The sequence below is a fragment of the Grus americana genome, chromosome 14, assembly GCF_028858705.1.
Source record: "Grus americana isolate bGruAme1 chromosome 14, bGruAme1.mat, whole genome shotgun sequence".
NCBI classification, from domain to species: domain Eukaryota; kingdom Metazoa; phylum Chordata; class Aves; order Gruiformes; family Gruidae; genus Grus; species Grus americana.
Genome location: NC_072865.1, coordinates 3555056 through 3567558, shown reverse-complemented (window position 1 = coordinate 3567558; position 12503 = coordinate 3555056). Strand labels below are relative to the sequence as shown.

Genomic DNA, 12503 nt, shown 5'->3' with positions numbered 1-12503 from the left:
CACGCCAGGGAGCCAGCTGCTGTGGATCAGCCCCGTGCCCAGGACGTGCCATCTCCTCCCAAACAGCTCCATCTCCGCCAAAGTTGCCGAAACGCTGCCTCAGCATCACCACCTAACCAAACGCTTGGTCTTTCTGACCAGTTCCTGTGGAGAGGAGGATCGAGAGGGATCTGTGAAAACAAGGAGCTCCGACACTCCGGTCACCCAGGGTATGGCTTTATTGTGTGTTTCTGAACAAAACTGGAGCGGTGCAAAGAGTCGACATACGAACTGTGCTTAAATAACACTGCCGGGGAGGGGGCAGCTCTGGCTTCCTTGGGGTGGGGGCTGAGGCTTGGGCACCAGTCTTTGGCTTCAGAGGACGGCAGGGACAGCGTCTGTGAGAACAAGCTCCGGTATGCGGTACTGACCTGGGTAAAGATCTTTCTCAATAAGCTTCATCTGGAGATGGAAGATCTGCTCCTGGAGTTTACAAATGGTGTGTTTCATTTTCTCCCGTCTCGTCACCATGTAACAGAGATTTCTAACCTACAGAAACACAAAAAACAGTGTCTGGTTTAGGCAGGGTCCAAACGGGTCCCCTCAAGCTGTGTCACTGCTTCTGCCTCCCAGGGAAATCCCCGCTCCCCGGGATTCAGTCTTCTTCATCTCGCCACCAGCCGCGCCGCACCAAAACTCCTACCAGGGCACTCTGGATGCGCCAGGACTAGAGGTGATGGCTCTTGATCCAAACTGCACAATGTAGATGGGAATAACCACGCAGTGAATGATTCAAAGCCTCAATGTGTCTGTTCTGGCTCTGGCAGCCAGGATCCCGTGAGGGGCAAGGAGGGTTGGCCGGCTTCTCCAGCACATGCACTGGGCATACAAAAGCCGTAAGGAAGCAGAGTATCTCCAGAGATACGGCTTTGCTCCTCCCAGCAGGACGTCCCTCTTGTAGCACCAAGTCTCCCTGCAAAGCCCTGCAGATACCTGGAGCGCCCACCTGGAGTGCTGGACTCTGGAGCACCCACCCCAAACCAGAGCAGCCGCCTTGGAAAAACCCAACCACGGCTCCACCAGCCTCTGCCCCGGCATGAGGGACAGCTCGGCCACCACCGCTCCCAGCGCTCGGGCCAGCAGCGAGCGGGGAACGTCCTGCCCAAGGGGCTGGGGCAGCCCCAGGTCCGAAGACCTCCCCACGCAGGGGTCCGTATAGGGGGATGCACGGAGGGGAGTCTCTCTCTCTCCTGTCTTCTTCTGACCATAAATGATAAGCAAGTTAACCTTTCCTTCTCCCATCAAAGGCCTGAATTCATGGGCAGGGTTTGCACTTCGGCATCAGTGCTTTCGAGGGCACAAATCCAGCCCGAGTAACACAGCAGGGAGTCAAACGGGGCCAAGCGCGACACTAATCTGCCCCGATTAGTCAGGATTAACTTTCAGTACTTGTTGCAGCACATCCTTTAACTCTGCTGCTGATACACATCACTGCGCAAAGGGACCGAGACCCACAAAATGGGAACAGAGCCAGGAAAAACAGGTAAATTATTTTGTGATTTTATCCAGGTACAGCAATGGTGTGGACACACAAGCTGGTTTAATCTCCTGTTAATTGTTCACAGACCTACTGAAGAAGTTAGTGTCTCTAAAGGATTTGGAAAGTCTTGGAAGGGAAGATGCTGTAGAAGGAACGTTATAACACAGTTATGCAATGGCCCAGCAGAAGCGCACAGCCCCGGGCATCCGAGCATCGCGCTGAGCCCTCAGCCCAACACCACTCATTTGCCTCGTTCACACCTGACACAGAAACTTGCACAAAAAATGCCAAACGCTAAGAGGCACTTTGGTCCCCTGGGTCAACAGGCCAGTCCTCATCCACAAATTGCTCCTTTTGCAGGGAGGGAGAGACCCTCCCCCCGCAGCCACAGCTGGGACGGAGCTGCAGGTACGAGGCTACCGCGCTGCTGAACGTCAGAGCCTTACAAAACTGCCTGTTGCCCTGAAGCAAATGCCAGGACAGAGCATCGAAAATACACCAAAATATCCAGGTGATGCTGGCCCAGGTCAGCAGCCCCATACCGGTGTGGCTCCCCTGCCCCAAATCTGGCCAGCATCCTCCCCTCCGCAGGGTTACTCGCACTTGCTCCACATCTACCTGCAAATCACCGGCACGTTTTGTCCCAGTACAAGAAATTTTACGAACCAAGCAGGAAGCCCTAAATGCAAACAGCAAAGCACAAGACATAAACGCTCGTGTGAGCGAGCGCAGCAGCGGTTAAACCCTGCTCGCCGCACGGCGCTGCTGCTAAACACCCCCAGACGACAGAGCTACCGCGTGATCCCCGCCGGCATCTGCCTCACCATGAATTTCCGTGCCACGCTTTTCGCCAGCCCCGCGTAAGGGTGGCTGGAGAGCCAGGCTCTGTCACCATGGCTGCGGCAGGCACCGCGGCTTTCGGAGGAAACGGAGGGTTTTGGCTGTGAAACAGAAAATGCTAATGGCAGCTAACAGGATTTGACAGCGTTTACTCAGCTTCCTGATGCTCTGAAAGAGCAAAACTGCCTGTAATAAGGTGGTGAGGAGGTGGCCTGAACGGAGACACGGGCAGTAACGTCCGTGGGTGCGTCACCCTGACACCTCCGATTCCTCCCCCTCCTCGTCCTCAAACCCCTCTCTGCAGAGGAAGGCTGGGGTACTTCCAGGCTCAGGGGACTGTCCCTGCGTGGTCGGGAGCCTTTGTGCCTCTCACAGTGACACAGAGAGCCAGGACCTCGTCCCACGCTTACCTCACGTCTGCCACCAAAGGCTGTGAAGGCAGCAGGACGACCGTGGCCATCCCCTAACGACATCGGTCTTACCTACGGACAATTCGGAAACACTTAGGAATAAGGGAGGAAAAGGTCATCTTTTTTTTTTTTTTTTTTGATGAATCCCCTAGCTGCAAATATAAAGCAGTGAGCTATATGCTGTATATTTTACTACGTTCTCTTTTTTTATTCTGGATTGGAGAAAACATCAAACTAAAATTTCTTTATGAGGAAAACAACTGCCTCTGGCAACCTGCATCTCAAAGTGTTTGGTGGTATCTCTTCTCTACGATTTGATATTCCTGGAAGAAAACATTACTTGTGCTCTGCTTAGAGACTGCTGGTATTTACACACACTTACACAGCTGAACACCACACAACGCTGCTTCCCCAAGCCAAGCTTAGATGCTGGTACGAAAGCCTGGAAACGACAGCTTTTTGATGAAGCTCATTTAAACAACCAGTCCTTGGAAAAAGCTTAAAAAAAAACCCAAAAAAAGGCAAAGAGGGTTAAAAAAGGCCAAAACTGGGAGGACTGTATTAGGATTCCCAGGCAATAGCTTTGATTTGCTGACACTGGGAAGTGCAGAAATGACAGCAGTTAAGAGATGACAGAGGGAAACGCCGTCATCCTGGCTGTCCCCGCATCATCTATCCTGCTGCTTCTGCTTCCCCAACTCTTGGATCCAGATACCATTACCAGCCCCAAAATCACAACCATTCCTGCCAGATTAATTGCTGAAACCACTAATAGGAACACGATGCCCCGTGGACACCCTCTGAAAGCCACCCCTCCAGGCTGCTCTCCTCCCACCCCTATTTGATGTGATGCCTCACTATTTGCAAGCGAAACAGGGCGGCTGGGAGCGGCGCTGACAGACGGGATCAGATACCTGGGATGCACTGGCAGCAATGGGATTTAAACCCGTAGCACCCATCTGAGCACCGGACTTTGATCCGGCCAGTGTTTATTGTTCCCCCTTTTGGAAGAAGAGCAAACAAACGGCTTTTCCAGGGCCAGGCGGTGAAACCTGGCAGGGAGTTGCTAAGCAGAGGCTGAACGCTGATGGGGAATGACCCCGCGAAGCCTGGAGGTAACCCTGGAAAATGAGAAATCTGGTAAAACCCATAGTTTGGACACAAAGAAATCAAAGAGAAGCTGCCGTGCCGCGTCTTTGAATTAGGCAGCTCCTGGAGCAAAGCGCCGTACCCAGAGATGCACAGTGGTTCACTGCAGCCGGGAAAGTCAAGCTGGGAGCAAGTGGAAGCAGAGGGAGGTGGAGCAGCCTGGTTTAGATTTACAATACAGAGAAGCAGATGAGGGGAAAAAAGTGAGCTGAACTTGTCGCCCTCGGATCCGGCAGCTGCAGCCTGTTGCCTACAGCTCGGGGCTGGAGACCCATTAACGGTGGCACCATCCCAAGAAAAGAGATGGAAACACGATGCAGTAAAGGCAGGAGCAAAGCAGAGACAGACTGGCAGAGCGATGGCAATGATGGACGTAGGGATGAAGGCCAATACGGCCACAGAAAAGAGACCAATAGCTTGAAATTCAATTGGTTTTACACAGGACAAGGGACTCAGGCTCCAAGACCCACACAGGGAACTGCAGCGAGGGACCAGGACGGGCTGGTCCAGAGCTGAAACCCCACCTGGACACAAACACCCTGCTCACCCATACCGCCTTCTCCCCAGCGGTTAAATTGTGCCGCAGATCCACAGCAGCTTGGAGAGAGGGTTCAGGGATAAGCACAGGCAGCACCACTGTCGCCTTTGCTGCCCAGGGAACAGCATGTCCCCAGCGGCACCCTCTGCCCGCCCTGCTCAGGGCACCACCTCCACCGGCTCAAAGCAATGCTATGCTCCTGCTTTCCTCCTTTCTTCCCTGTTCCCAGCGACCTCCTGAGCCCTTCCATGGCTTTTGCACCCCGGGTGGGCTGTCAGGAGGGGCTGTGGATTCACCCCTCTGGCAGGAGCAGGAGGGAGGGGACCAGGCAGGACTCAGGTTTTAAGCACAGAACCAAAGGCAGCTTGGTCCCTGTGTGCCAGACTTGGCAGCCCTGCCCTGCCTGTCCCACTGCTGCCCCACGCTGCGCCCGTGTCCCCCCAGCACTGGCACTGCCGCACTCGTCCCCTCCCCTGGCCGCTCTCTGCCGTCTCACGCTGGGCGTTGTGCTTCTTCCTCCGTGCTTCCTCCCATCACTGCTTCTCTCGCTTCGCCACTCCTCCTCCTCTCCAGCCTGCCTCTGCCCCATCCCTGCTCCCGCCTGCTCCCCCCCTCCGTGCAGCCATGGCAGCCAAATCCGCAGGCAGGCAGCGCGGTGCGTCAGCGAGCGCAGCCCGGGGGGGTCCGGCACTGCTTTGGTACTGCCGCTCCACCGACATTTCTTCTCCCAAAAAAAAAAGCTGCCGTGGAGGCGGCTGCTCCCTCTCCTGTGCAAGGACGCCCCATACCGTGGGGAGCCGCGGGTGCCTGCATCCTCCGGCTCCATCCTCCAGCACGGCTCTGCCTCCGCCGGCAGCTCCCCGAGGAGCCGACCCACTTTTGGCTGCGGCAGGGCAGGGAATGCCCAGTCCCGCCGGCCCTGCTGCTCACTCCTGCCATCCACCCATCTTTGATGTCTAATGTAAGTAAATAATGAATTGTTCCTGTGCCTTGCTGCTGGAAAGCATCTGAGGGGCAGCACAGGATAATTTTGTGGTTTGAGACTATGAAGACACAGTGGATACAAGCTGCAGCAGCATCTGCCTCCCAGCCACCCGGCCCCGCCGAGGCACCTTCTCCCTGCAGACATTTGCTCTTTTGAACCTCCAGCTAACTTACTTCATCAGTGTCAGCGTTTAGGCAGTGATGATACACGCACGCCGAGCACCGTTGCTCTGAGTAAAGCTCTAGATGAAGGGACACAGCCGTTCGGGGTGTCGAACTGCGTCAAGGGGGAACGGCTTGTGCCGTCTATAGGTGCCAGCACACATTAAAACAGCCCTGACGGCGCATATGGGTACACCATTGAAGGAAAAGCTGTACTCACCCTCTCCAGGTCTTGCCTGAGGTGCATGAAGAGCTTTAAGCGTCGGTAGAGAACGTCCTGTTCTTGCTGGGCCAAGTTGTCCACCTCATCCGTTTTTGGTGTCAGCAGCGGTTTGTTGGAATTTGCTTTCCTCTTCAGCTTCCAGTACTGGTAGACAAAATCCACCAGCGATTCGCTTAAGTCAAGGTTCTCTGCCACCTCTGAAGGCTTCACAAGTTCATAGAAGTCCTCCTCCAGCTGCTGGAGCTTCTGCTTCCGCAGCGTGACCTTCTCCAAGTCCAGCTGGGCTTGGTCGGGCTCTGTCCGTGCCTCCTCGGGCAGCTTGGTGGCACCGGTGCTGTGCTCAAGGCAGAAGGACTTGAACTTCACTTCGTCATTGTCTGCTAGAATAGTCCGCATGTCAAGGTTGTGGTCGAAGGCGCAGGTGACGTGGAACGCGGTGACACAGGCGGGCATGGAGCACTGCGGGGAGAAGGACAGGGCTTACGGCCAGGGCAAAGCACCGTCGGGGTGGGGAACACTTACCGATGCAACGGGACCACAAGTGCTTACTACAAACCCAGTGACACCCATCTGAGTGACAACACCTACCATGACGTGATGGATGCTCTACTACAGGTACTCCTTATGGAGGAACACCTGCATTGCCCAAGTCTTACACACCTATGAGCCGGACACCATAAATCCAAGCAGAAGAGCCCCAGGGTTCACTAGATATCAGCAGGCATCTTCCCACCTTACCTGCTTTAATCCTTCTCTGTGCTGGGCCCTGCTCGTCTGTCACCTACCATAAACAGGAGCTTCCAATGGTTCTTCCAACACGACAACATGTCAACAGCCAAAGACAATAGCACGGGCCAACAGGATGCTCAAAGACTGTCAGTGGATTTCTCTTGATGGAGAAATTTTCACCCGTATTTCACTCTTAAACTCCTCCAATCTGTTACCACATCTAAAGCTAATATGCCGGTTTTATTGAAAGCATACAGAACATGTCAAGATTTACGAGTGAACACGGTATCTCAGAAGCAGCCAACGCTCCCGGAGCACGATGCCTTTCTCCTCTGGAAATTACACAGCCTCTAATTAGCTCCGTTAAAAAATAATAACACAAAAGGCAACTCAGCATATACAGAGCAAAACATCATGAAATGAACTTTTTAGAAGTGATACAGTGGCCAGACTGTTGTCAAACTTCTGTCAGATTAATTTTTTAATGATTTCCCTAACTTACCTCAGGCTTAAATTACTTTGGATCCCACAGGCAACAAACCTCAGTCTGGTTTCCTACAGAGGAACCTCCCCCAGCCGGCGCAGTCCCCGTGTCCACATCAGCACCTTCTCCCCCTCTACTCATTAACTGTTTTCTAATGGCTCAGAGTGTCAGGTAATTATTTCAGCCATAACCCCTATGAAATCAGTCTATTCCAGCTGCTAATGACCAGTTAAACTGCAATAATGAGACATATTAAGTGGGCTATTACTTTAGGCACCATATTTTGGCGTTTATGGAAGAATTGTTCTTGCGGGGGGATGAAGATGCAGTTGTGGCCTGAAGGACCAGGCGGAGGCACGTGAAATTTCCTGAATGTTGATGACAAACTGTTTGGGATGCTGTAGTTTTACTGGGGATTTGCCGCACTTTAATTCTTGAAAAGAAAAAAAAAATAAAAAATATTCTGGTAGTAGCTGAGGAGCAGAAATTTTATGGCTTTTTATCTTCATCCCATCAGCCCTGAATCCCTGAATTCCTGCTCAGTCACCCAGCGTGTGAACTTTTGACATTGCTGCTTTTAGATATTTTCCCTTGACTTTGTTTATGAATCTGCTGGTGCTTATGAAAGCGAGAGACTAGCGCAGCTGCCAGGGCCAAGAAAAGCGCAGGCAAGCTGCGTCCAAGTACTACACTTCCAGGGCTCTCCAGGCCTCGCTCCAAAGTCTCCGTAACCAGCGGGAAGAGCTGGATGCAGCCCTGCCGCGGCCAAGCCCCGCGCTGTACCAGCACAGCTCCGGGCAGCGATGCTGGGCACTAACTCCTGCAGGCACCAAATGCAGCAGATGATGAACTCCTGCCCTCCGCTCACCCTGCTTAAAGACGTCCATTTGGTCCTAATTTCAGCCTGAAATCGCTCGTGAAAATAGCTGATGGCTTGCAAAAATCAGCTCCCTCTGCTATGCTGCGGGCGCTTGCCTGGAGCCTGGCGTCGTGTGGGACCCGTCCGTGCTCCCGCGCCAGCCCGGTGCACCCTCCGCAGCGGAGATGTGATGCACTTTCAGGTTGGAAGCCTTTGCCAGCTGGAAGTTCCCGTGATTGAGCTTTCTTCTCTGGTAGCCAAGATGCTATCGGTACTGCACGGTGCTACTGAGCTCCTGACGTACTCCTGTCGTACTCCTGAGGTACTCCTGAGGTACTCCTCGCACACTCCATCCTGGCTGTTTCCGCGTAATAGCTGGGGGTGCTTCGAACTACAGCGTCCTTTGTGCTGCTGTGCATGTAAATATATACGGTAGAGAAAGTGGACACGGAGAACTCGCTGCCGTCCGTGAACTACGTGAGCAGAGGAAAGCCACACGGCGGTGTCCCCTTCCTCCTGTTTCTGTCACCAGCGCTAATAACGGCATTAGCGGAAGAGCTGTGGCTTCTGCCAGGACAACGTCCCGCTCACGGGAACGACCATCACTCCATCTTCGGAATAAAACGAATCGTCACCCGGCCTGGATCTCTCCTCCGACAGATGGCAAGCAGCAGTTGTCAGAAACCGTGCCCAAAAGGCAAAGAGAAAATAATTAGGCAGCCCGGCTGACAGGCCAACAAAGAAAGGTACCTGGTCGGCCGCCGCTACCCGGGGGCCTTGCATAAACTGACAATAAAACACATTGATCCATCCCAGGACAGCGCTGGAACGAAGCTGATCTCTGCGGGAGGGAGGGATCTGCCACGCAGAATAAACCGGGCTCGTAGGACTGTTGCAGTCCCCAAGTCTGCTTCGTTATCGATCACGGTTCGTTATCTTACAGCACCTTTCATTCAAGGATTTCAGCATACTTTGCTTAGGCAAATCCATCCCCAAAGAGAATCCTGAGAGGGAGGGTGAAAACTGCACTGATGTGGGCTGCTAATTACTCCTCAAACCACTCTTACCGGGAAGAAATACAGGGATGATTTTATTTGCCCAGGAAATTCAAACAGAAGTTTAGCAGCTTACAGAGGTGCTGTGCCGCAGTTTGGGGCCAGAGGGGAAGGAAGCGGCTCCTCCAACAGAACGGCGAGGGGAACTCAGGAAGGAAAAATTAATTACCGGTGCTGAACTCCAGCCAAGCCATCAGCCACAACACTTCTGCATCCTTACAGAAACTACCACGTGATTTTTAGTGACCACAGATGGTCTGGATCCTGGTCGCACTTCTCAGCCAAAACGGGCAATTTCAGCGTGGCAGACATCCCCGGAGGATGCGGAGCTGGGGTGGAGGATGGCGTGGGGGCTGCACGGTGCACACGCACTGCTCTTCCCCCGATCTCGAGCTATATGTTTTCAGGGCTATAGGCACAACCGGATGACAGGTCCTGGAACCACCACCACAGTTATCCCAGTGGATGGGGACCACTGGCACAAGCAACTCAAGGGGAGCGGGCAGCAGTGGGCAGAGGAGCAGGCATCAGTGAGTGGTAGAGGACACTTGCAGGGCTTTTTCTCCTAAAAACAGCAACAAAAAGAAAGCTGGAAGATGATGACAGCAAAAGATCGTGTCCTTTGGAGAAGTCTGCCGGCAACTAACAGAGACCTGGCATTTTGCGCTGCGTTGAAAGGCCTTGGTGAGTTCTTCCAGTTGCTCTGAGAAGTGAGGAGGGAGTTGGTGAGGATGGAGCTGGGTCCCAAGCAAGAGCGGTGGGGACTGGGGCTGTGCCGGAGCCTGGTTCCTAGCACTCTCTTTTCCGTCTCAGCAATGCAAACGAGAATATTCCTGCTGGATACTGAGCTCTCTTTGGCATCTCCTGATGTCTGACCACAAGAACCACCATGAAGTCATGATTTCCCCTTAACAGGAGACGGGGGAAGCGTGCCTCCAGGGCTGCATCCCTGCCCGGCATCTGGGAGCTCTGGCTGAACTACGGCCACGCCGAGTTACACCGGCTTCACAGCTCTGCACCAGAAAAGCAAGGGAAGGAATTCCATGCAAGCAGCAAGGTCAGAGGCATGCAGAGCAGTGGGGAGCCCTTCCTCAGGCTGCCCTGGGTTTGTTTCCCTTTTGATGGTCCAATTTGGATGGGGAAAAATACCCCGACAGACAGAGGTGCCTATGCAAAAACACCTCACGTTGGTCGTCAGCTGCGGTGCTGCCTCTGAGCATCCCCCTGCCCCTCTGGGATGAGAGTCTTCCACTCCTCCAGCTTGCCGTCCGGATTTTTGCATCCCTTTTCGGCAAAGCCTAGTTCCAACCAGCTACTTGGAAACCCCCCTCCTGGAAACACCACCCTTCCTTCCGCAGACCTGCCCCACCTGGAGCACCCGATTCCTGCTGCCAAGAGTAAAAGCTCAGTGCTTTAACAGAAAACAACCTTCTCCTTTCAGAGCTGGGTCATAAACCCTGACAAAGGTAGTTAGATTACACCTGGATAAACAGGCACTAATCAAAAATATGCTCCATAAACATAAACTTTCAAAACAGAGCTCTGTACTGTTGATGAGTTTGGAGCGTGTTTATTTACCCATGGATGAACTTGCTGATTTACCCCATAAATCCTTAAATAAAGGCACCGCCTGCTTTTTTTTTTTTTTTTCCTTCTTCTTCTCCCCCTTCTCCTTGAAGCAATACCATCCCGAACGTGCTAGGGTGGCCTTGGCAAACACTCTGGTGACAATCTTGTGAAGACTTATAAACCGTGAGCTGCCGGCACAGGAGACAATAAAGCTCCTGTTCCATCTCAGGTGACCTTTAATGCAAATCCACTCAGTCCCAGCGATCTCACAGCTCCCGTGCCATGTCAGCACTAAGAGGATGAAGACTCGGAGAAGCTGAATTCTTTTTGATGCTGCCAAGTCTGTTTGCCTCCTTCCCTGCCCTTCCGTTCTTTGAAAGCAGTTGCCGTTATGACACAGTATCTCCATCTGGCAGGGTGAATAAGCAGATCCACCCAGAGCCATCAAAAAAGAAGTGAGTCAACATTAGAGATTTAAAGAAGTATTGTGAGATTTCATTTCAAGCTAAGGGGATTGCTTTTAAATAGCTCCCTTTAAAGTATTAAACCCAAGGCAGAGGCACAAATGCAGCGGAGCCTGCGAACCTCCTATTCCTATCGCCCTTCTGCAACCAGTCAGCTCCTCCTGGTCCCCAATAGCCAATGCTGCCTACACTGACCTCCGAGGTGCAGCTCCTGTTGCTGCACAGGAGCTGATCAGTCAGGATTTATACACATCCCAAACTTTCTCCCAATTTTTCAAAGCTTAATGGCTATTCCACACCCCCCCACCCACCAAGACTGCTTCAGCGCCTGGTCTGCCAGCGAAAGCAACGGGCACCATAGAGGAGCAGATCCCCCAACTCGTCCCCAGGGACCGCTGGGACATTACACTGACCGAGCAGGGGTGAGCAGAGGGGATCACTGGATGCAGCAAGGCTCCCCAAATGCTCTGACACCCAGCGTGCTGCATTTTGGATGGGAGCTTCTGCTCTCTGCTCCCCAAGAAGAGCGATCACGGCCCGGGATGCTCTGTCCCACTTTTATAACAGGAAAGCCCAGAGCATCCCGCTCTTGGTCCAAACTGAGAATGTCTCGCCCTCTTTAGCACGCTGCTGCTGCGGGGAGAGCAGGCAATCAGATGTCTGCAGTGGTTTGCTTAGGTGTGGAGAAAATGCGGGAATGTAATACCTGGTAAATAGTCTGTTTTGCACGGCAGCAGGCTAGTGAGGACTACCTAATCCTGGGGTTTCCTGATATCCCCCCAACATAAAGGCTTCCCAGCCAACCCCCACTGGTTTGTGAAATACTTGGGCTATGTATCTCATGAGTATCTCACTTTTCTGGCAGCTACGCCAAGCCCTTCTGCTGGAGGTTCCTGATTTCAAACCAAGGTCATTTGCAGTGCTGGTAATTAGTGTCACTACAGCAACGTCACTGTGTTATGCAAAGAAAGTTAATCTAGATTCCTAGCGCTCAATACATTAAGTGATTGCAAACAACATCTGATGATGCCTGATGGGCACTTGTGCTCCCTGTTGTTAGGTTTACTCAGAGCAGGAATAAGCCTCGGCCAGATTGTGTCTGCCAACATCTCGAGACTCTCTGGTGGCTATTACAGACACAACCCCGGAGGTGTGAGTTTCTTTGGTGCTGAGTTACGTACCTGAATACACGTCCCAGTGCACTCCTTGCAGAGGCTGCAGGACAAAGCCCATCTGCTTGCTGGGATATGTGAGATCTTTGTAATGGGTTCCATTTTTTCAGGACATCCAATGCTAACCTGGTCACGAAATAGAAGACAAGTTGTAAATACTGGTTACCATCCCAAATCTCCTACAGGGGTATGTCTGTGGCATTCTGAACTTTTTCAGAAATGACAGATTTTTTTCTTTGTTATTTTTCAGGGTCACTTGTAATTTGGAAAGAAAAACCCAAACCCCCAAAACCAGAAACAAATCCGGATGAAATGGAAGGGAAAACTTCTGTCAGCGTTTCCTCCG

General features: G+C 52.6%; 1 protein-coding gene across 5 annotated transcripts in view; it reads right to left on the bottom strand.

Moving 5' to 3' along the window:
- JADE2 (jade family PHD finger 2) overlaps nt 1-12503 on the bottom strand; it is an 83876-nt gene that overhangs the window by 11257 nt on the left and 60116 nt on the right. For all 5 annotated transcript variants that reach the window (XM_054841363.1, XM_054841360.1, XM_054841362.1 and 2 more), the window contains 3 exons: nt 12167-12283; nt 5823-6284; nt 411-528 (listed from right to left, as the gene is read on the bottom strand). In XM_054841363.1, coding sequence (XP_054697338.1) covers nt 411-528; nt 5823-6284; nt 12167-12283 — 697 coding nt within the window. The remainder of the gene's footprint in view (nt 1-410; nt 529-5822; nt 6285-12166; nt 12284-12503) is intronic.